Raw genomic sequence first — 24,252 nt, forward strand, 5'->3', positions numbered from 1 at the left:
ATCCAACTAAAAGACAGAGATTGGCATAAGAAATTCTGCAAGATTCCATTTATATGGGGTATCTAAAGTAGTCACACTCTTAGAAATAGAAAGAATGGTGGTTGACAGGGATGGGAGAAGGGGAAAATGGGAGTTGTCTTATGGATGTAGAGTTCGAGGTTTGCAAGGTGAGAAAGCTGAAGAGATCTGTTACACAACAATGTGGATATATCTAATGCTACTGTACTGTACACTGAAAAATGGTTCAGATGGTAAATTTTATGTTATGTGCTTTTTTACCACAGTAAAAAGACAGAGACTTGTCAGATTAAAACCATAAAATTGAACAAATAATACATGATTGAACTTCATGTGGTTTACAAGAAGCTAATTTGAGATATACAGGGGGTGCCTGGGTGGCTCAGTCAGCTAAGCATTCAACTCTTGATCTTGACTCAGGTTATAATCTCAGGGTGGTGAGATCAAGTCCCACATGAGGCTCCTGCTGGGTGTACAGCCTGCTTAAGATTCTCCCTCTCTCTCTCTCTCTCTCTCTGCCCCTCCCATCACTCTCATATTCTCTCTCTCTTAAAAAAAAAAGAAAAAAGAGCACCCCCCCCAAGAGACACAATGATACAGTTAGTCACAAGTAAAAGGATGGAAAATGACATAGGATACAAACACTAATCAAAATAATGCTAGAGAAGCTATATTCATATAGATAAAATACACTTCAGAGAAAAGAGAATTACGATGAATTAAAGAGAAAGACTACATGATAAAAAAAATAGTCATTTCACCAATAAGTTGCAAAATTCCTAAATATATATGTACTTTAAAAAGAATTTCAAAATACTTGGAAAAAATATGGCAGAATTAGGAGAAATAAATCCACAAAAATCACTGGAGACTTTAACACTCCTTATTGGTAATGGATTTAACTGGAGAAAAGAAAATTAGCAAGTACGTGGAAGAACTGAATACTACCTTTAACTAAACAGATATAATTGACACAGAATGCCTTTACTGAACAATAGCAAGATCTACATTATTTTCAAGTGCATGAAGCATTAGCCAATAAAGACTTTTTCCTGCATAACATAAATTTTAACAAATTTACAATACTTTAAATCATACAAATCATACATATTCTCTGGCCATAATTACATAAAACTAGAAATTAATAACAGAAAGATAAACAGAAAATCTTCAGGTACTTAGAAATTAAAAATACATATAAAATAAAAGTACTTAAATTATTTAAGTACTAAAAGTTTTTAAAATACTTATAAATTAAAAATAATTTTTGGCTAAAAAGGAATTACTTATTTTTTCTAATCTTTTATTTGTTATGAATAGGAAGATGGGATGTATGAAGGAAAGTATTTTCATATTTTGAGTTGAATGAAAAATGAAAACATAACATCAAAATTTGTGGGATGGAGCTAAAGCAGGGTTTCCAGGGAAATTTGTAGTGCTACATGGCTATAAGTAAGTCAAAAGTCTTGCCCATATTCAGTGGAAGGAGAGTGCACAAGGGTGTGAATACCAGGAGGTGGGGATTATTGGAGGCCACCTGAGAATTTAAATGCCACACCACCTTTATAGGATTTTCATTGGCACAACGTTGGAAAGATAGTCTATGGCAATCTATCCTTAGACGAAAATGGATTTTATTAGTCCTTTACTCAGAAAGTGTTTAGAGAAAAAGTGACTAATTTCTCCTTTCCCTTCCCATATCCTCTCTCCATCTCCATCCCTACACAGTCGCTTCATGCAGCCAGTGTTTGTGGAGTTTGTTGTCTTCCTTAAATACTTGTGCTTGAACATCCATATATTAACTATACTTAAGTATGTTTAGTGGGTATTTCCTCTCTATAGAAGTCAGATCATATTGATTACATTATTTTAAACTTGTTTTTTCCTTTTAAACTTATTTAGCTTTTCACTTTGAAATAACTTCGAACTTACCTTAAAAAGTTGCAAAATGAAAAAAAAAAGTTGCAAAATGAACCCAAGGAATTCTCATATACCCTTCATACAGTGTCCTCAAATATTAACACATAACCAGAGAGTAATAATCAAAACCAGGAAATTAACATTTAATTTGCAGATCTTATTCATATTTTGTCAGTTATCCTCCTAAATGTCCTTCTTCTGGTCCAAGCTCCAATCTGGGCAAATGCTGCCTCTGTGCATAGTTACTTGTTTCCTAGATCTTCTCTGATCTGGGATTGTTTCTTCCATATTTCATTGCCTTTCAGGACTTTGATACACTTGAAGAGTGCTATTTATTCTATACAATGATGCTCAACGTGGGTTTGTCTGATTAAAGTTAGTTTGTGGAATTTTGTCCAAAATACTATAGAAATGATATTGTGCCTTTCTCAGGCATATGATGCCACCATATCTTATTGCTGGTAATGCTAGTTAACTGTTAGTTGTAGGTTAAAAGTGGTGTCTGTTTGTTTTTTTCTGTGGTGTCTGTTTAAAATGAGTAAAGTTACTATTTTTCCCTTTGTAATTAGTATTTTATTGAAAGATGCTTTGAGACTATGTAAATATTCCATCCTTACACTTTTGTCCACTCATTTAGTATCCAGTGATGAATCTTGCCTGAAGCAATTAATACTGTGGTATTTTTTAAATAGTGATGTTCTATTTCCATCATTCCATCTATGCTAATTAGACTTCTACTGTAGAGAAGTGGTTTCTCCATCTCCCACTGTTTATTCAATCAATTCCTGGGACGCTTGGGTTGCTCAGTGGTTGAGGGTCTGCCTTCTGCTTAGGGTGTGATCCTGGAGTCCCGGGATCGAGTCCCATATCAGGCCCCTTGCACGGAGCCTGCTTCTCCTGTCTCTGCGTCTCTCTCTGCCTCTCCCTGTGTCTCTCATGAATAAATAAATAAAATCTTTTAAAAAATCAATTCTTTACTCATATAAGTATGGATGGACTCATGAGTATTTGAATGATTGATTGATTATGTCTATATCGATTAGTACACTGTTCATTGTGTTGCTCAAATTGTTCCATATATGGCCAAAAGGAGCCTCTTCAAGTTAGCTCCTTTGCCTTTTGACATGTCTCCATTATTTTCCAACCACCATTAAGGAGCTCCAGGCCCTTGTTCTTTCTTGTAGCAACATTGTAATTAGCAGATTTTAACCCAATTATGATTGATGCATGTCCGCATTGGTCATCTGAAGCTTTCAGTTCTTTAATAGAACTTATACTGAACAGAATTGCATTTATTTTGTTTTTGTAGGACTGGGGGTGTGTAAGTACTCATACACTCCCACATTCTTTATTAGATTACTTAGTTTTTGAAAATTATAAATAGATAGAAATTTGTGATAGAAACTCTCCTCCTGGGAGGAGTAATGCCTTTCCATGCCATCATTTTCATTCACTGTTATTAACCAAATTCTGAAGTTATCTCTCCTTTTTCTTGCCTATTTTGTTTGACACTAGCTTGAGTGTTAAAAAGGAAGCTTCCTAAAGGACAGGGGATTGATAGTTTTTCTTACCCACCATTCAGCTAGCTTTGGGGACTAATTGGTATACAGATGCTGTTACGCAAGTTTTTGCTTTTGTTTATTGCTAGAACAATAAATCCTTCTCAAAAACACTCAGTGAGAAGATTCTGTCTTGTCTGTTTAAAAGAGAAAGCACTTTAACATAGGAGGTCTTCATTCTTAGTTTTCCTACTTCAGAGCTAATGGTTTCTAAGCTATTAACTGTATAGTTTTGTAGTCAAATGCTTGATATGCCATTTCATAAGAAAGGCTGGATGTTGGATCTTGAGACTTACTCTTTTTTTTGTGCCACAATGGGTCCCTTCATGCGTACATCAAGCCTTCTTCAAGGAAAACTCATATGTATTCTCAGTATAACCATAATTTTGTGCTTGCATTCTAAAATAGCACAATTTCACTAAACATGATTTAGAATTGCAAAGGCCATTATGGGGAACTTTTCAAATGCTAAAGACAAAGCATTTTGGAGTAGCTTCTGGAAAGAAGGAACCATACCAAATATTCAGAAGGGATATTTTTTATTGTTATGCTGAGGGCTCAAAACAAAATTTTGACTCCATAAGCCTTCTCCAAAAATTCTCTGGGAAAAGCTAAAGGTTCTTACCTTTATTCATATCATCATACACCGGTCCTCATTGTGGCTTCTTATGTTTTACTTGCTGTGATTTCACAACTTAGACTACTTTCCTCAAGATTTTACCCAGAAGACTATTGATTTAATGGGTCATTCATTCTTTCCTCACTTCAGATTGCCAGAAGGTAAATCAGTGGAAGATTAATATAAGCTGAGTCATATTAGAGCCATAATAAAAGACTTTCAAAACCACAGAAAACCAAAATATTGCCATGGGTTTAAAATTCTATTTAGAATTTCATGAGAAGAATGAAACTAGACCACTCTCTTGCTCCATACACAAAGATAAACTAAAAATGGGTGAAAGATCTAAATGTGAGACAAGATTCCATCAAATCCTAGAGAAGAACACAGGCAACACCCTTTTTGAACTCGGCCACAGTAACTTCTTGCAAGATACATCCACGAAGGCAAGAGAAACAAAAGCAAAAATGAACTATTGGGACTTCATCAAAATAAGAAGCTTTTGCACAGCAAAGGTACAGTCAACAAAACTAAAAGACAACCTACAGAATGGGAGAAGATATTTGCAAATGACCTATCAGATAAAGGGCTAGTTTCCAAGATCTATAAAGAACTTATTAAACTCAACACCAAAGAAACAAACAATCCAGTCATGAAGTGGGCAAAAGACATGAACAGAAATCTCACAGAGGAAGACATAGACATGGCCAACAAGCACATGAGAAAATGCTCTACATCACTTGCCATCAGGGAAATACACATCAAAACCACAATGAGTTACCACCTCACACCAGTGAGAATGGGGAAAATTAACAAGGCAGGATGCCTTTCCTTATTTAAAAGAAAAACTAATCATTCCTTTCACTGGTCATTGTAATACTTCTGTTTCATCTACAAGGACCAAATAGATAAGACTGTAGCTCTGTTCAATATTTTATGCAATTAATGCAATAGTATACTTTGTTTTTTGACACAGCCTAGTCCAAACAGCATAGTTTCTTTCCTTAGTCCTACTTAAGGATAAAGCTTCTGTAACAGACTTGTGCTCAGCAATCTTTACTATCCCAGTAGATAAAGACAGTCAATGTTTATTTGCTTCACTGGGGGGAAAGTTACAAAACACTTGGATCATGATGACTCCAGGATGTGTTATTGAGGCTCCATCTTGTATCTCCTGACTTTTAGGTCAGGATATCTAAAAAGTATCTATATTAATATACCTTGATACAGCATGTCACTGATCTCCTTCTGCGCTTGACTTAACTGATTCTTCTAAAACTGATTCTAAATACTTACTGATTAAATTGGTTTAAAAAGGATGCAAAGTTTTTAAGTAAAAGATTGTGTCAGCCAAATGTAGGAGTCGATTGGGGAAAGATTGCTGACTATTCAAAATTATCCAAAACTATTTTCTAAAAGACAATCAAGAGAATTTCTTGGATTTACTGTTTATTGCAGATGATGGGGTCCCAGTTTTTCTGAACAATTAAGGCCTTTACATGAGCTTCACTCCTGTGGAACTCAGAAGTTAAAGATGCTTTTAGTAATAAAAATATCACTTTTAGTAGTATCAGAATGTCCCTCTTCAGCAACCACTTTTGCTCAGTCTTCCAGATGATGATAAAGTTTTCTTCCTGTATGTCCAGGAAAATTCAGGTCATGGTCTAGAGGCATGAATGTGAATATACTCATTAAGGACACATTGTATATAGCCTCTCCCTTAACCCAATAGCTGAGGTTTATCTTTCTTGCCTCTGAACAATTGTAGCTTCAGCTAAATTTTTCTACTAGTGAAGCTGGCCACTCTTTTCTCCTTACCCACTAACTGGGCTATGTTGTGTTTTTAATAGGATAATCTAAGCCCAAAGCTGGTTGTCTGAATACCACCTCCAAAATCTTGGTGTGATATTATTTGCTGATAGGTTTTTTTTTTTTTTTTGATAGGTTTTATCTTAAAAAGTGAAAAAAGTCAATACCACACATGGTTTCTCCTTTGCCCAAGCAAGAATCTTGAAGTAAAGTTGTTTAGGTTTGAAACAAATGTGATTTGCTGTATAATATCCCATCATATGACTGTGTCATAATATTAATTATTAACTGAAGCCATAAAGTTAATTAGGAAAGAACAAAACTAAAACCTTCATATTCAACAACATAAAAGATTATTAAGACTCCATATAACAAAATATATTTATATATATAAACAAATCAGGTATAAAATGATTAATTGATTGGAAGAAAATATTTACATCATACCTGACAGATAAAGGTTAGTATCCTTTTTTGTTCAGTATCCTTAATACACTAATCACTCCTAAGAGAAAGACAAACAATTCTATGGACAAATTAACAAACAATATAAAGGATAATTCTCAGAAGAGTAAATGCACATATCAAATATAATAATAATCAAGAAAATGAGAAGTAAAATAATAGTCAATAGTGAAATAACATTTTATCTATCATATTGGCCAACACTTAAGAGAATTGCAACAGATGTGTGTTTTTTGAGGCCATTGAGGGGATTAAAGATAATATGTAGGAATTGTATCTTGCAAATTAGCTATCAGTATTAAAATACATGACAATATGGAAACAGTGTGGGATTTCCCAAGGAGGACCCCACCTTTCCTTAGTCTGTCTCCTCATACATCATTCTCTGTACTTGGTGTTTCCCATAACACAGCACTCAGCAGGAGCAGCAAGGGAAGAACAGAAGGAAATAACAGCAAGGAATAGCAGAAATAAATTCAACAGTCAAGGAGAGAAGCCCATGCTTCCTCAGCCCAGGATGGAGATACCCTGGAGGACCACCTCCTGGAACTCTAGCTCATTAGTCTATTGATGTTTCTTTAAAGTATTAGTTAGTCTCAGAAAGTTTGGAGTAAGGGTGAAAAGAAGTCTCTGCATCTTGGAGGCAGCAGTTGAGCCCTGGTCATGTCTGCAGGTCCTGGAGTCTGACCATTATCACCTTGTCTCTGATGGTTTTATTATCCCATGGAAGTAAGTCTCCCAGTGGGTACTTCCAGAGAGCTTGGAGGCTCTGGGGCAAGTTCTCAGGGGCCACTTCTAGCCATAGGAGACTCTGGAAGCCTTTGTTAAATCTCCTCTAGTAGATTGAGACATCACACTGGGGTTTAAGCTTCACTATATGAATTTTGGGGGAACACATTAATTCATTCTATAGCAACTCTCCCAAGGGCCTGCCTTCTACTTTCTGAGATTTCCTTCAGTAAATTCCCTATAAACATGTTTTTGCTCAGGCTCTGTTTTTGGTAGTATCTGAAACCAAAGTAAGTTTATTTTTCCTGTTTAATTCCAGAAGAGTATTTCCTTTTCTTTATTCTGTATTATGTGCCAACAATCTAATGACTTGGAAGCAGATTCTTGTCCAGAGCCTCCAGATAATAACTGACTGGATGAAACTTTGATTTTCACTTTGTGAGACCCTAAGCAAAAAACCCAGTCAAGCCCACCCAGACTTCTGACCAAAGCTACTAAATTTGTGGCACCTCGTTTTATCACTGATCTTGAGTCAAGGAGCACCTTGAATGATAGAACCTATGTTCTTTTAGGGTCCTTATAAAATTCACATCCTTCTCGGAACTTCAGAATGTGACCTTATTTGGAAATAGAGTCACTCTGGGTATATAACTAGTTTCAATGAGGTCATGCTGAAGCAAAGTGGCCCCTTAATCCATTATGACTGGTATCCCTACAAGAAGAGAAAAAGAGACATAGACATGAACAAAAAAGGGAGAAGGCCATGTGAAGGTAAAGGCAGTGTTTGGGGTGGCACTAAAGAGCACCAAGGAATGCTAGCAACACTGGAACCTGAGAGGAAGGCATGGGGCAAAGAGTTCTCTGAGTGAGGGCATGGCCCTGTCTACATCCAAATTTCAGACATCTCGCCTCCAGAAATATGAAAGAATATAGTTATGTGGTGGAAAGTCACCTAGTTTGTGCTATTTTGTTACAGCAGTCCTGGGAAACTTGGATAGGACATACGTGTCTTCCTGCTCTTTTAGGTGGAAATAAAGCCTGTGCTATAATTTCCTTAATCCAGCCTTATTTGTTAGCTAATAGGTTGTCTATCACTCTCAGGTTTTAGTGAGACTGTGGATTAAAAAAAAAAAAAAGATTTTATTTATTCATGGGAGACACACAGAGAGAGGCAGAGAGGTAGGCAGAGGGAGAAACAGGCTCCCTGCCTAATGTGGGACTTAATCCCAGGACCCCAGGGTCATGCACGACCTGAGCCAAAGGCAGACACTCAATCATGGAGTCACCCAGGTGCCCCAAGACTATGGGTTTTTATCCTCACCTGTGTGCTCATGAAAATATCAGTGGGAGGTTATAGGAAGCTACTAGACACTGCTATGCAGCACAACTATTCTGACTGTTGTTGATGTAACAGGCTTTTTAAAACTACCATGAATCTTTTCTGGAATCAGGTGAGGTATTAATTAATTAATTATGAAGATAATAAATATTGCTAGAAGGTAACAGAGCACTTCAATCCATTACATAAACTTTGCCTTGGCTATGGGGCTTTGAAGGTTTAAAAGGCCAGCTCCAGAAAGGAAAGACATAAACCAGTCAATTTCTCTTCAGGCTCAGAAAGGCAATAAAAGCATTTATGATTCTCAAGTGGTATCATTTGGAATAACACACCTTCAGCATTAGAAAGTGGTTAAGGAGAGGAAACTGAAAAGACTCTGAAACATACATCAGGCTATGTCCTTGAGACATTCTTCTACACTGCTGCCAGAAAAAAACCATCAAAATGCAGATCTGGTTTGGGCTTGTCCCTACTTAACACCACTCTGATGGTACCACACTGCCTTCAGGACATCATGCCACACTTCTTAGCTAGGCATTCAAGCATCTCCATACTCTGTGCCCTCCCTACTTCCCTGCATTTATCTCCTCTACTTCCAGCATATGCTTTTAGCAGCAGCCACACTGGGCTATGCACACCTGCCTGAATATTCCATGGTCTTTAACCCCTCTGCCTTTGCATGTATTTCCACATGGGCATGCCTTCTCCTCCTCCATCCCTCTCCCACTATACTGACGAATCCTTCCCTGGTCCCCTCAATGCAGGTGGACCCTCCAACCCCTAGAACCTGCTGGAGCCAGCACAGGTCTCTGTTTTGCACACATCTCCATTCTATGCAGTACTTCATCTCATGGTTGACTTTTCTACTATTCTATTATGCAGAGAGCTCCTAGGCAGGTGCTATGGCCTGGTGAACTCCATCCTGGCAGTACTGCTACTGTGCCCATCAGTGTTGGCTGATTAAAAGATCACTGAGTGGAGCACTGACTACACTTTTAGAGTCACATCAGAGGTGAGCAGTAGCTTGGTGTCTATGTAGTAGAAAGCCCACTGAGGCAGATAAAACCTCCTAATATATGTTGAGTAGGCTACATAACTTTTTAAGCCAAAAGAGCACACAGCCTTAAAAGGCATGCCTTTTCCATCATTGTGACTCATGTGCACCACAGTAACCAGATTCTATCTCCAGCATTATTTTCCAGTAAAAGGAGCCAAGATCCCTTAGAGGAAAACTGATTCCATGGCTTAGAAAAAAAGATCAGTGGGTCTGGACTTACTGATAACATAAGATGAGGATGCTTTTAAGATATCAAGGGGAGAGGATCCTTGGGTGGCTCAGTGGTTTAACACCTGCCTTTGGCCCAGGGCGTGGTCCTGGAGTCCCCGGATTGAGTCCCACATCAGGCTCCTGGCATGGAGCCTGCTTCTCTCTCTGCCCCCTCCCCCTCTATCTCTCTATGTCTATTATGAATAAATAAATAAAATTTTTTTAAAAAAGGAGTTGAGCTGATATATTAAAAAAAAAGATATCAGGGGGAGAGGCTCCCACTAGGGAGGATGAACAATCAGAATAATAATTGTGATGAATTAGAACAAGTTAATCCAGGGAAATGCCATGAAATGAAAGTAATTTTTTCCTAATTATACATTAGTAAAAGGGTTTTTTTTTGTATATATATATATATATATATATATATATATATATAGAGAGAGAGAGAGAGAGAGAGAGACATATAAAAATATACAAATATGTATTTTTTAATCTAAGTAAATGTGAAAGAACAAAATAATGTGTTCAGTGTAGTAATATACAATCTGAAGGGCAAGTTACAAAAGATATCTTTAACAATTCTGCCACAAAGAATAAAGTTTAAAACTGGTACTTGACTTAGCTTCAGATGTTTTAAGGGAAAACTGCCCATGATGAACATTTCTCAGTCTAAGTGTGAGGTTAAAAACAAATTTAAATAAATTTATTCTTATTACTTCTGAGTAGATATGATTTACTTACTGGAAGTCCTCAGAAGACCTGAGTCAATAAATGTGAATATTTAGTAGCATTTTTCTGTGAGAATGGATATAAACATAATACAAAAACATACACAGAGATGAATTATTGTTTCTTTTAAAATAGTCGCATCAGAAAGTATGTGTTCATTGTAATATTCCCATTACTTAAACTATTGTCAGATCACTAATTTAGATATTTGGAGATTATTTTCAGAGCTAATTTATAAGTTTTAAGAATATAAGTCCTATCCCTTTACTCATTTTTTTTCTCTCTCCTCTCAATTCCTTTTCTCCTTCCCTCCCTCCAACTGTTAGAAATGGCAATACTCCTTCCCCTTGCAAAACATATCCATGGGAGCCCTGTCATCACAGCTAGCAAGCAGATGGTGGCTAGAACTGAGAACTTCCAATGACAGCTTTTTAAAGATCCGCGCATGACCCTGACATCCCTAGGGCTGCCCTGGCTGACCTTCCTTCCTAAGATCTAGTGGTTCAATTCTTTCTTTAACCATCTTTCTTTACTTCTCTTTGTATTGTTTTAGTTAGCAAAAGTTGGCTTCAGCAGCTTACGGCTATAGAACATAATTGAGACAACTGGTTTACCTGTCAGTTTTGACTTCATTTGACAGATGAGAAGACCTACAATCAGAGAGGAAAAATGAATTGCCTGAGGGCATATAGATTTTCCACAGCAGAAGTGGATCTGAAGGGGCACCTGGATGGCTCAGTTGGTTAAGCGTCTGCTTTCAGCTCATGATCCCAGGGTCCTAGGATGGAGCCCTGAGTTGGGCTCCCTGCTCAGTAGAGAGCCTGCCTCTCCTTCTCCCTCTGCTGCTCCCCCTGCCTGTTCTCTCTTTCTCCCTCTATCAAACAAATAAATAAATAAGTAAATAAGTAAGTAAGTAAGTAAGTAAGTAAGTAAATAAATAAATAAATAAATAAATAAATAAAATCTTAAGAAAAATAAGAAATGGATCCGAAACTCAAGACTAATCACTCCAACTCAGAGATATATCTCTTATATGCACTACTTCTCACATTCAACACCCTTCTTCCCCTCTACCTTCACCCTAAGTGTACCCAACCCCTGAACACAAAGATGTTCTCATATATGGCTCTTTGATATAATTCAGCCTTTTTGAAGTGGGGGAAAGAGAAGCACCAGGAAAAGGACTGGAAGAATAAGTACCACATAAGATGGTGAGTTTATGAAATGCAATGCTACTTAGGATATCTTACCTACCAGGCAAAGGTGACAAAGCACCTAGGCATTACTCTGGGATCCCTCCTCTCCTCCCTCCCCCCGCCCCAGGCTATTTAAGTCAATCTTTTGCTACAGGAATGTAATTGGCTTTACATTTATATTTTATTTTATTTATTTTTAAAAGATTTTATTTATTGATTCATGAGATACACACAGAGAGACACAGAGACTCAGGCAGAAGAAGAAGCAGGCTCCCTGCGGGGAAGCTCTACATGGGGCTTGATCCCAGAACCCTGAGATCATGACCTAAGCAAAAGCAGACATGTAACCAACTGAGCCACCCAGGTTCCCCAAATTTTCAACATTTTGAGTATAGCATTTTCAAAGGAAAATACAAGTTGAATGTAGTTGAATGTGGATCAACTACAGTCTGGTTTCTATTATATCTCCTTTGCTGCCATGCAGTGACGGTTCTAGGAAATACAAGAATCCCAATGTCCTAGAACAATGAAAACTTCTGTGACTGAGTACAATGTTCTTTGCCCATGAGGTACTTTCATTAGGTGGGGATATTTCTGAGCCTAGGGATTTAATCTGCTGATTTGCATCAGTGGTGACACTTAATGTCCTCGAGAGCACTTACTAAACATGTTTCTGGGTCCTGTACAAAGCAAGGAAAACAGACCCCTGAAAATGACATGTGGTCCATCTCTAGCTCAAACAAAAAGCCATGAGGGCATCATGAGAAATAAGCCCATCATTGAATACTTGGGTTGCTTCTATCTCTTAGCTATCATAAATAATACCCACCCTCTCCCCTTTTGTTCCAGAACAGTCTCCATGGCACACAGCTTTAACCTGCATCAATAAACTAAACAGCTTTCAACATCAGAGAAAGCAAGGGAGGGTTCAGTGAATGAAATGAGGAAAGACGGATGCCTGGGTGGCTCGGTGGTTGAGCGACTGTCTGGCTCAGGGTGTGATCCCCACCCAGGGTCTTGGGACTGAGTCCCGCATTGGGCTCTCTGCATGGAGCCTGCTTCTCCCTCTGCCTATGTCTCTGCCTCTCTCTCTCTGTCTCAAACAAATAAATAAATAAATAAATAAATAAATAAATAAATAAATAAATAAAATCTTTAAGAAAGAAATGAGGAAAGAGGATTGGTTTGTGTAATCCTATCCCTTTGCTGGCTGGTCTCCAGTTGGTTATGAGGAGAACCAGCCAACAGGGGGCAGCAACAGCATTTTGGTTTATGCTCACTTCCAAAGTGAAAGCTGTGTCTACTGCTGAGTGAGGCGAGATCTGATTAGACCTTTGGTCCCACTGAAATTCTTCCCTACAGAGGACGTCACCATGCTCTTCCCACTTGTGAGCATCCCTTTGCTTCTCCTCCATTCATTTTTATCGAGTTTTCAGGAAAAACTATAGATCAAGACTTGCAAAATTGTCCTAGGAGTAGCAGAGTTGAACAACCAAGATCTACATGTAAAACAGAACCTATGTTTAGATCTCTTTGGTTCTCAAAGGGCAAATAAATCCAAATTTGTGGGTGTCTATGGAACTAAGGTAGACCCAGGCATGGAACCAGAAGAGCTGGAGGCTGTGTGTAGTAGAGTCAACACTCATTCTGTCATACTCTATCCTGGCAAGTCTCCTCTCTCTTTGAGGTCAAGGAGGTTGGGACTGTTACTTTTATTTTTGATAGCCATATAAATGCATTCATCTCACATGATCTAGGATGGGGTAACAAGATTTCTAAAAGAGACATCCAAAAGGCCATGAACCTTTTTGTCATATTCGACCTTGAGTAAGTTACTTGAACTCTCTGAGTCTGTTTCTTTATCTAGACAGTGGGAATAATATCTGTTGTGAAAACTCAGATGTTGAAGCCCTAACCCCTTGTGTGAATGTATTAGTAGATAGGGCTTTTAAGGAGGAAGTTAAAGTTAAATGAAATCATAAGGGCGACACTAATTCAATAGGACTAGTGTCCTTAAAAGAAGAGGAAGAGACCTCGTCAGCCATTGTCGTCGTCGTCTTCTTCTTCTTCTTCTTCTTCTTCTTCTTCCTTCTTTCTCTCTCTCTCTTTCTCTCTGTATGGATAAGGAATAAGCCATGCAAGAACACAGTGAGAAGATGGCTGCTTGGAAGCAAAGAAGAGAAAACAGAAAACAGCCCTGTCAAGACCTTGATCATGGGTTTCTGGCCTCCAAAAGAATGAGAAAATGTTTATTGTTTAAGACACCTAGTCTGGTATCCCATTATAGCAGCTCAAGCACACTAATATAATATCTAATGTTAGCACAGGATGCTGCAAATAATAATTTCCTTCTTGAATATCTTACATGCTTAGACTTCGATATTCAATTTCCTATTATACTTTTTCACCCAGATACTATCACAAACATCTCAAGATCAGCATTTCTTAAAACAAATTTATCTTCTCCCCCCTAAACTCCTAGTTACCTGGGCTGGAAACTACCACTGTGTTTCCTCTTTTGCTCACATCTCAAATCTGATGTGTCTCCAGGCTTGTCCATTCTATCACAATATCTCTTAATTCTCTCTTCCTCAGCACTTTCCACTCCAGGAACCCACTTTAATTTCCTCCCAGATGGACTATTCTAAGAATCCTCTTGACTCTCAGTGATAGCAAGTAGTCTCCTGGATCCACATCTCTATCTTTCAAATCATCTAGAAAAAATATTCTCTCCAAATTACCAACTTAAAATCTCTTCCAACAACTTTTCATTTTCTAATTTTTGAGGGTCTGGTATTGCTTGGACATGAAAATGATATTAAGAAACTGTGTGTGTGTGTGTGTGTGTGTGTTTTAAAGTCTGCAAAGTCCTTAAGATGCTCTAAATCTGGCTTTAAGTTGAAAAACACAGTGTTGGGTTATTTAAAAATTGGAAATGGCTGTCTTCTAAAAATGATATAGACTCTATGTGTGTGTATTTTATAATTCAAAGAGTGTAAGAGAAGAATTAGGTCATTAAAAAAAATAATCATCCAATATAGGGGAAGGTGAGGTAAGTGGCCTTCCAGGACCCTTCAGACCTGAGAATCTCTGATTCTTTAAAGGTTGATGCCATTTTTTACATTTGTTTTTTTCATTCACTCAACAAATAGAAGTGTGTGCCTTGTGGAGGGCTAAAGAATGAATTACACAATGAGCAAGGACCTCCAAGGGAATAGAAAGACTGAAGAAGAGATAGAAGGACAGCAGATGGGGGAAGAATCAAGTTCTAGGTGGGATCTCCAGCAAGGTAGGTATGGTAGTTGACAGCTAGGCTAAAAAGTCCCCAGAACTCTCCTTACCTCTTTCTTTATCCTTCTTTGTGTGCTTCTGTCTTGGACATTCTTCATTAAAACTGTGGCTTGAATGACTACTATAAGCCAGGAGCTCACAGTCTAGTAAGAGAGAGGAAGAATGAGAGAGCTTGAAACATGGATCATTACAATTCAGTTTACAGGAAGAACATCTAAGAAAGATTCAAGACTGACTTCCTGGAGGTCTGACTCTGAGTAGGTATTGGGCAAAGCAAGATAAGCAAAGTTATAGAGCAGTTTGGAGTTGCTGTCACTCAGTGTGGAGCAGGGAATGAAAGGAAATGAGATGTGAGGCCCAAGGTAGGAAGTGAAGCCATGTAGGTCCGAATAGGCCAACTCGGTTTCTTCTGGGGGACTTTTTCATTTAACAACATGGTTGTTCTACTTCACGGGATCATCGCCTTTCAACCTATGCTCTAAAAATCTTTATGCAACTCACCTTAACAAACTGTTTCACTCTTAAGGTAATATTTAAGGCTCTTGTGGAGGCCCATTCTAGCTGTATCTCCCACACTCTAGATGAAACTGAATTGTCAATAAAGCAGCTACTTGCTGTTCTCTGAGCATTCTTCTGTGCTTTACAGCTTCCACTCCATCATATAGCTCTGTCTCTCCCCTTCTTGCTCCTCTCACCCTGTCATACATGCAAGCTTTACATTCTTAAAATTCTACTCCAAGTGTGGCAAACTGGTTAGAAGAGTAGTGACTAAAAATCTGAATTTTTGGTTTCTCTTGGAAAATCAAGAGCTGGTATGTGTGGGCCTGAATGTCTGCATGGCAACAAGTGGCTAAAATGGAGTTGGGTTATCCTTTAGAGGGGCACATGTGCTGCAGTTTACAGCACAGGTCTTTTTAGCTTAGCTGCCTGGCCTCTACCACCTTTTTGGTTTCCATTCCCTAACCTGATAAATGTCATCCCTTTCACAATAAATTCTCCCAATTTGAATGACAATCATACCATATACTCATCACCTGTTTTAATATTACTTTAGAAAAATATAACTTACCTTTGCTTCCGGTCTTTTATATATGGCCAGTGCCCAACACATTTTTATTTCCTCAACAAAATGAAAGCACTCTGCCTCCCTAATATGGAGTATAAATACTGTGTTTGTGGCTATGTACATGTATTTTGAAGAGGGACTCATATTACCTGTCAAAAAAATCATAGGTTCTTAAATTTCCTTTAAAAACGTATTAGATGGTTCTTGCCCTTTATAGGCATCCTTTTCTCTGTAAGTCTTGACTCATTTAACAGAAATCTCACAGAGGAAGACATAGACATGGCCAACAAGCACATGAGAAAATGCTCCGCATCACTGGCCATCAGGGAAATACAAATCAAAACCACAATGAGATACCACCTCACACAGGTGAGAATGGTCAAAATTAACAAGACGGGAAATAACAAATGTTGGAGAGGATGTGGAGAAAGCGGAAACCTCTTGCACTGTTGGTGGGAATGTGAACTGGTGCAGCCACTCTGGAAAACTGTGTGGAGGTTCCTCAAAGTTAAAAATAGATCTGCCCTACGACCCAGATCCAGCAATTGCACTACTGGGGATTTACCCCAAAGATTCAGATGCAGTGAAACGCTGGGACACCTGCACCCCGATATTTCTAGCAGCAATGTCCACAATAGCCAAACTGTCCGGAAGGAGCCTCGGTGTCCATCGAAAGATGAATGGATAAAGAAGCTGTGGTTTATGTATACAATGGAATATTCCTCAGCCATTAGAAACGACAAATACCCACCATTTGCTTCAACGTGGATGGACCTGGAGGGTATTATAGAACTGGAGGGTATTATGCTGAGTGAAGTCAATCGGAGAAGGACAAACATTATATGTTCTCATTCATTTGGGGAATATAAATAATAGTGAAAGGGAATATAAGGGAAGGGAAAAGAAGTGTGTGGGAAATATCAGAAAGGGAGACAGAACATAAAGACTCCTAACTCTGGGAAACGAACAAGGGGTAGTGGAAAGGGAGGTGGGTGCGGGGGTGGGGTGACTGGGTGACGGACACTGAGGGGTGCACTTGGCAGGATGAGCCCTGGGTATTATATGTTGGCAAATTGAACTCCAATAAAAAAAAGTATTGACTCGTTTAAAGTAAGAGAGAACCTATCTTTAAATTTATGGGAGTAATACTTTTGTCACTGACAATTTCAGATTCCATATAATAGTTTCTCTGTCTCTGGCAACCTAATCAGTAAATTCTAAACGTCCCAGGCTTCATGCTAAGCTCTCTACCTGCATTTAATTCCTTCCACAACTCAACCTTAAGTATCTTCTTTAATTTACTCAAGAGCAATTATTCAAATTGACTAGTTGCTAGGTAATTAAGATGTAAACCTAAATAGGCTGACCCCAGGGCAGTCTTCATCATTAAATCCTGCCCACCCTTACCAAGGACTAGTATTCTCACAGAGACCCCATTTTATGCAAGCACATCACTACCTACCTCCCACCCCCCCACCCCACCAAGTAATGGATTATAGCAGCAATTCTCAAGTGTGTCCTGGACCACCATATCGGCATCACTTAGGAGCTTGTTAGAAATGTAAATTATCTGGCTACAGCCCAGACCTGATGAATTAGCAATTCTGTGAATGGTCCCAGAAATGTGTTAACAAGCCTTTCAGGTGATTCTGATGCACCTTGAAATTAAGAAACACTGGGCAGAGGTCCCTCCTCTGTGCTTGCAGGGCACCTTGTTCTTGCTTTCCTAGTTTCTCAGTTCCTCCACTTGACTACTCATTTAAAGTTCTTTAAGACTGACTTATTTCTACCACACTTACAAAATGACTGAATAGATGACTGTGGCAGGCCAAGATATTTAACAACACTCCTTACTCATTAGTGTAGGGTGAATGAAATTTCAGCAATACTTAAATAATAACCTTGGAGTTTTGTTTTGTTTTGTTTTTTCTCTTCCCTAAACATCCAGAGATGGGGTAAGAAAGGAGCCTGCCAGAGGAATAAAAGAATTCAGTCTAGTAAACCTGAGTGTTGATGGAAATTCCACAGGATATTGAAGGGGAGCATACTTTCATACAAAACTGTATTCAGAAGCAGAGCCTATCAGATTCACATTCTCCTGTAACTCAATTCCTAGTAGTGGAACACATCCTTTAATTCATTAACTTAAAGCAGCAATGATATTAGTCTCTTGTAAGATGCTCATAAAAGGAGATGAAGACTGCCACAGTGCACATTAATTACTACAGGAGGCTACCCTATTACTGACCTGTTTGCTCCTAGTTTTAGGGCTCTGAGAAGACATGCATACCAAACTGGGAATAAAAAACCTGAAGAGTATTTGCTTTACTTCTATACAGAATGTAAGGGTATTCAGGGTAAAAATATAAATTTTGAAATCTAGCAATATACAGAGGTTTTTCTGTTGCAGGTTGCTGTCAAAATTTGCAAATTATTAAGGTGGTGTTGGTCCCAATCAGAAGTTACTCCAGACACAAAACTGCTATAATACTGAGGGCAGATCCTAAAAAATGGCCCTATAGCCATGCCCCTGCTACAAAGTGACTTGGTTGTGATTAATAGGACACCTGCTAAGTGGTCAAAGATCAAGTTATCTTTTTGTAAAAGATAACTATAATCACCTCATACTCACAAAACACTTTGTGGATATTCTGTTGGATGAAACTTATCAACAAGACCATCTTCTATGACTTGGACTCAAATGCAAGGCCAGGAGGGGGGCAAAGTTCAAGCTTCAGGAAATCAATAACACACAAAGCAAGTGATTTTTCCAAAACCTGTGATTTTAGGTGTTGTCTATATCATTAAAACAATTTCCCAAGGGCAAAATAATCAGGAGGTAGTAGTATGCAAAATATTCCATTTTGTTTTATTTTTACGGATAACTGTCATTAATACAGCAGGAACTGGTATGATTATAAAAGATACAAAAAAAATCAGAAGAATGTTAGCATTCAATAGAAATTAAAACCTGAGCTGAAGGCTGATCAGAAAGTCTGACTCTTGGCACTGTTCTGATGAAAGTTAAGAAACATGTATGCTTGACTTCATAAATAATTCATATTAAATCAGAGAAAGTTAGCTTACATTTCAAAATCTACACATTGAGCTACAATGCATCAACACTTTAAATGATTTTCACTGTTGACAAACATTTAAGATAACCAGTGTTATCTAAAACTCTCAAAGGGGGTACACAGGGAAGTGTGTAAATTGTAGATTTCTAATTAACAAGTGGAGAGGTGTTGGTATAATATGGTTTGATTCTTATTCATGTAGATCTAAAAGGCTAGCTCCATTTGTCAGAGCATAAAAGAATGCCAAAAGACAGAGGCATGGGGATAGATCAACATAAATCCACCCCAATTTCTGGAAAACAAGTGATAACAGTATAACACCACCTCAAAGAATTGTGCTCCTAGGAATAGGAGACTTGTGGTCTAATTGTTTTCACTTTGGCTTCTAGAGTATCTCTTACTAAGAATTTGGTGAAAAAGAGGGAAATTCCTTTAATAACTGTCCATAAGCAGTAGGGAAAAAAACAACAAAAAAAGCTAACAAAGTGATGGGTATTGTTGATTAAAAATCTGAACATGAATACATGTTGTTATGTTCAATCTGGAGTCATACTTACAAACCAACGGTTAATATACTACAAAACTTTACAAACATAAAATCTCCTCATCGGTCGCAGAACTTCCAAACTAATGGAATTAATTTCTTCTCCCTTTTAATTACTCCTTTCACAGAAAATCCTAAAACTGAGGAGTCACCAGAATACCTGCACTTTTACATGTGTCATCAAAAACATGGTTGTTTTTGTCAAAATGATGCAGGAAGCAATATCACAGGAGTTCAAGATCTTAAAGTCTCTCAAAACATAGTTTCAGTTTTTTGTACTCCAAGTTACATAAAAAAAAAAAAAGAGAGAGAGAGAGAGAGAGAGAGAAAGAGAACAGGTGGACTCATAGTTTCTTTCAGCCCAATGTCAGCAAATATCCAATGTCTCCATGCTAGGAAAGGATACAGTATTTAAGTGGTCTATTACAAAATATCTCCAGTTCTAAAAGAGATAGCTTGTATTTATTCATTTTTAAAAGAAGGTTGAAGCAGTGCCCTTTACTTAGTTTAGCGGAGACCAGCCACTGACTTCCTACCTGTACCAGCTTTCCAGGATGACACTAAGTGAGTTTTTGACCTAATATTTTTGCCTCGGGTTTTACGAGGTTTTTCTTCTTTGTGCACCTTCGTGTGCTGCCTAAGATGAGAGCTCTGGCTGAAGCATTTGCCACATTCACTGCATTGGTAGGGCTTCTCCCCTGTGTGGGTTCTCTGATGTTGAATAAGGTGGGAACTCTGGCTGAAACATCGGCCACACTCATCACACTGATAGGGTTTTTCTCCAGTATGAATTCTCTGGTGCTGAATGAGATTTGAGCTCTGTTTAAACCTTTCTCCACACTCATCACATTTATAGGGTTTTTCCCCGGTATGGATCCGCCGATGCTGAATGAGGTTAGAGCTCTGAAAGAAACTTTTTCCGCAATCGGCACATTTATGGGATTTCTTTCCAGTGTGAATCTTCTGGTGTTGAAAAAGGGTTGAGCTCTGACTAAAACTCTTTTCACATTCAGTACATTTATAAGGTTTCTCATCCAAGCTTCTTCGCAGTCTACTCAAGCTTGAGTCAAATCGAACAGTCATTCCCCATTTTTGCCGCTGCCTGCCTGTTTTGCGTGGGTTTTCACAGGCTTTTCCTTGGCTCGAGCTCCGAGAAATACTTCCCTTTGGTTTTCCTAACCGCATGGTGATGAGCCAAATGTATTCTTAAGAGTCTGCTCTCTTCTGAAGTTTCACTTCCTAGTGCTACACAGCTCAGAATTTTCTGTGTAGAAGAAAAAAAAATAAGAGCCAAGGTAGATCATTGTTGTTATTATTCAAATTGAACCCATATTATTTAATCTTCAACCCACTGAAATTGCATCCATGTTTAAATAAAAAATGTATTCAATACATAAGAAAACAAAGACAATTTGGGGGGAAAAACACTTGGAAAATAATTCTAATAATTCCCAGGGTTTCAACTTAATAAATATCCCCAAATTTTGACCAAATTTACCTATGGAGTTTTTGTCTGTTGGGATAGGACAAAATAAAAATGATAATGTGAAATGAAGTAAGTTTTTATTAAGGCATTATCAAGTAAGTTTTTATTAGGCATTATCAAGTGACTATATAACTCTGAAGGATTAACAGGTGGAGACAACATAGTATATTAATGGGAACAGAATAACTCCGAAAGACAACCTAAATTCAGGTAATAGACTATTATTACATTTTAATATTTACTCCTACGTTAAAGTTCTACTTACCGGTGACTATGTTAGGCATCCAGATTAGAAAGAAATGACAAATCATTGCACTTTATTAAATATTTTTGTTTATGCTTGTTTCGCCATTCTACTTTCACAGCATGGATACAACTTGGCTCTAACTTTGCAGCATGAATTGTTTTGAAAGTAGGAACTACCCTATAGTTTCTGGAAGTCAATTCAGTAATCCTGAATGAGAAAATGTAAACGAAGAGATGCTTTATAGGAGGTTTGTTTTCCCTAGATTCTAATGACCCAAATGAAACAAAGGAATTGTTTCTGGAGAAGAAAAGAAATTCAGAACTTTTACTGGATAGTGGAATGAAACTGAGTAGAAACAAAGAGTGGTGAGTAGAACTCAAGAAACGGAGGAGGAAAAAAGTAGTTTACATGCAAAAATAGAAGTTTTAAAATACCCAAATGCTGCAAACACTCAAATTAATTTCATTTATTCACTTAGAAGGTCGTTTAAAATAATGGCTATAAACAAACCTACAAGCCACAAACTCCAAATAGGTGACAATGTGGAATAAGCTAGGCTGCAAAAGTAATAAGATTATTGGAACTATTTTCCACATCTTATGTCAGGAAGTAGACTTTAAAATGGGAATAATTACCCTGGGTCTCTGCATCAAGCTTATAAAGCTTATAAAGCAAATGATGGAAAATACCAATTATATCATTGTTCTTGCCTTTCCTTCATCTGTTTGTATAATTCAGACTCCAGGCCTGGTAATGCTGAGGACTCTATCTGGATATTTAATAATTCTCTGTGTTAAAATTATGGTTAAGTATCAGAAAGAGCAAAGTGCATACAATACCGATCACCGAGGGAGCATTACTCATTAACTTTAGTCAGTATTTGCAGCGCATCTATTACAGAATAGCTGTTTACAGAACGCCTATTTCAAGGAGGCATTTGCTAGGCACTTGGTGTTGATGGTGAAACAAACAGCCATAATAGAAATCATACATTGAAAAAATCATTTTTAATACTATGGAAATCAGATGTGGTAGGAAGCTCTGAGACCACGTAACCCACCGAGGCCGCTACCCGTGACAATCACGTGTGCCAGACACTATTCTAGGAGACTTGACTCGCAGAGAAGCTTCACGCGGTGATGTCCATTCTACAGCTAAGGACAGGCAGGCCTACTCCGGCCAGGTGCCGGGCCCCTCGCCTGATCCCAGAGCCCGTCCTCTTGATGGCAGAACCGAGGGGCGGCCACGGCTTCCCGCGCCAGGTGCGGCGCTGCTGCGGCCCGGCTCGGCCCGGCCCGGCCCGGCTCGGCTCGGCTCGGCCCGGCCCGGCCCGGCTCGGTACCCGGCAGGTGCGGTATCGCCGCAGCCCTGGGTGACGGGGCCGCCGTCGCGCCAACACGCGTCCCCGGAATGGGCTGGACCCGCCTTCCGCTACGTGACACCGGGAGGACAATAACGCCGCTACGTCCTCGGGATGTCGGAGGTGCGCCGAGTCCGGGTCCGGGGCTCCCCTCACAGCCCCGCGCTACCCCAGCGCTGGTTCAAACTATTCAGTCCTGCGGAGCGCCGGGCGACGGCCGGCCTAGGGGCGGCGGCAGAGGAGAGCGGCCCGCGCAGGCCTCCGCCCGCCCCGGCCCGGCCTCCGCCCGCCTCGCCCCGCAGGCCCGGCCCGCCCGCCCCGCGCCCCCGCCCCGCGCCCGGCCTTCCCCGCGGCTCCCGGAGAGGGGCCCGGGTCCGCGGCGCCCGAGCGGCCTCCACCACCGCGCCGCGCGCCCCCGGCCCACTCACCGCGCCGCGGGCCGCCGCCGCCGCCGCCGCCGCCCTGGCTCGCTCGCTGCTGGGCGCCCCTCGCGCCGCCGGAAGTGCGGGCCGCGCCGTCTGTCGGCGCCGGCGGCCGCTCTAGGAACGTGGCGGGGCGGCCCTCTATGGTGCTGGTGCTGGTGCGGCGCGGGCGCGGGCGCGGGCGCGGGGCCCGCCGGAAAGAAGGCGCCCGGAGTTTCTCCCCGCTTTGTTCCCCCGCCCGCCGCCCCGAAGGCATCGCAGGGGCTGCGGGACGCCAGACCTATGGCCGCGTCCCTTGGTGGGTGCGAACTGGCCTCCCGCCCGGGGCTCACTGCAGCCCCATCAGTCGGGGCCTTGAAAGGCGGCGGCCGCCCGCCCGGCCGCGGGACCTCGTCCTCCCTCTAAGGGCCGAGCGCTTAGCTACAAAGGGGTGCTCCCAGCTCGGGGAGGGGTGAGGGCACTGAGGAGGACGCTGGATGCGATGAGCACTGGGTGTCATGACTGCACGTTGGCAAATCCAACTCCAGTAAAAACAATGAAAAAGAGAAAAAAGAGGTACTCTGGGGAGAGCTGCAACTGTTACTGCTATAGTCGCCTGTGGTTTTTTAAAGATGTTTTCTTAACGAAGGAAATGTCAACTTTTTTTTTTTTTTTTTTAAATTTCAGGTGTAGGTGCACCTGCATGGCTCAGCGGTTAAGCTTCTGCCTTCGGCCCAGGTCGTGATCCCGCGGTCATGGGATCGAATACCCCAGACGGCTCCCCGCAGGAAGTATGCATGTGTCTCTGCCTCTCATGAATAAAAAAAAATTTAAAAATCTTTAATTCTGCTGTAGTTTCTACTGTAGTTAACTTACAATGTTCTACTAGTTTCAGGTAAATTTTAAGATCTTAGTCCGCTTTGTTAAGCCACTATGAATGGGCAGCATCCAGGAAGTAGAGAGATGCTCCAAGGAGTTGTACAAAATGGAAAGTTTTTTTTGTTTTTTTTTTTTATAGGAAGGAGGGTGGGAAACAGTATTAGCAAGAGGAAAAAAGAAAGATTGTTATATTTTGGTGGAGAGGGATGGAAAGGCAGAGTCTTTGTCATATGGATGCCCTCACTAAT

At 39.9% G+C, this 24,252-nt stretch overlaps 1 protein-coding gene and 1 long non-coding RNA gene across 5 annotated transcripts; both read right to left on the reverse strand.

Moving 5' to 3' along the window:
• Positions 1-4,019: 4,019 nt before the first annotated feature.
• Positions 4,020-16,673, reverse strand: LOC125753888 (uncharacterized). Of its 2 annotated transcripts, XR_007406639.1 has the most exons (4): positions 14,995-16,657; positions 13,687-13,766; positions 11,072-11,107; positions 4,020-5,780 (listed from the first exon to the last, which is right to left on the reverse strand). It is a non-coding gene; the product is annotated as an uncharacterized LOC125753888 (long non-coding RNA). The 2 variants fall into 2 exon arrangements; XR_007406638.1 differs by lacking the exon at positions 4,020-5,780 and having other exon boundaries at positions 10,193-13,766; positions 14,995-16,673.
• Positions 16,674-18,853: 2,180 nt separating this feature from the next.
• Positions 18,854-23,224, reverse strand: ZNF22 (zinc finger protein 22). Of its 3 annotated transcripts, none has more exons than XM_025466410.3 (2): positions 23,153-23,224; positions 18,854-20,895 (listed from the first exon to the last, which is right to left on the reverse strand). In XM_025466410.3, exon 2 carries the CDS (start codon positions 20,814-20,816, stop codon positions 20,139-20,141), a length of 678 nt encoding a protein of 225 aa, XP_025322195.1. In that variant the 5' UTR covers positions 20,817-20,895; positions 23,153-23,224; the 3' UTR covers positions 18,854-20,138. The 3 variants fall into 3 exon arrangements, with proteins under 3 accessions (XP_025322195.1, XP_025322196.1, XP_048958945.1); XM_025466411.3 differs by lacking the exon at positions 23,153-23,224 and adding an exon at positions 22,425-22,669; XM_049102988.1 differs by lacking the exon at positions 23,153-23,224 and adding an exon at positions 21,383-22,375.
• Between the last annotated feature and the right edge of the window lie 1,028 nt (positions 23,225-24,252).

This window comes from Canis lupus, chromosome 28, assembly GCF_003254725.2.
Source record: "Canis lupus dingo isolate Sandy chromosome 28, ASM325472v2, whole genome shotgun sequence".
Taxonomy (NCBI): Eukaryota; Metazoa; Chordata; class Mammalia; order Carnivora; family Canidae; genus Canis; species Canis lupus.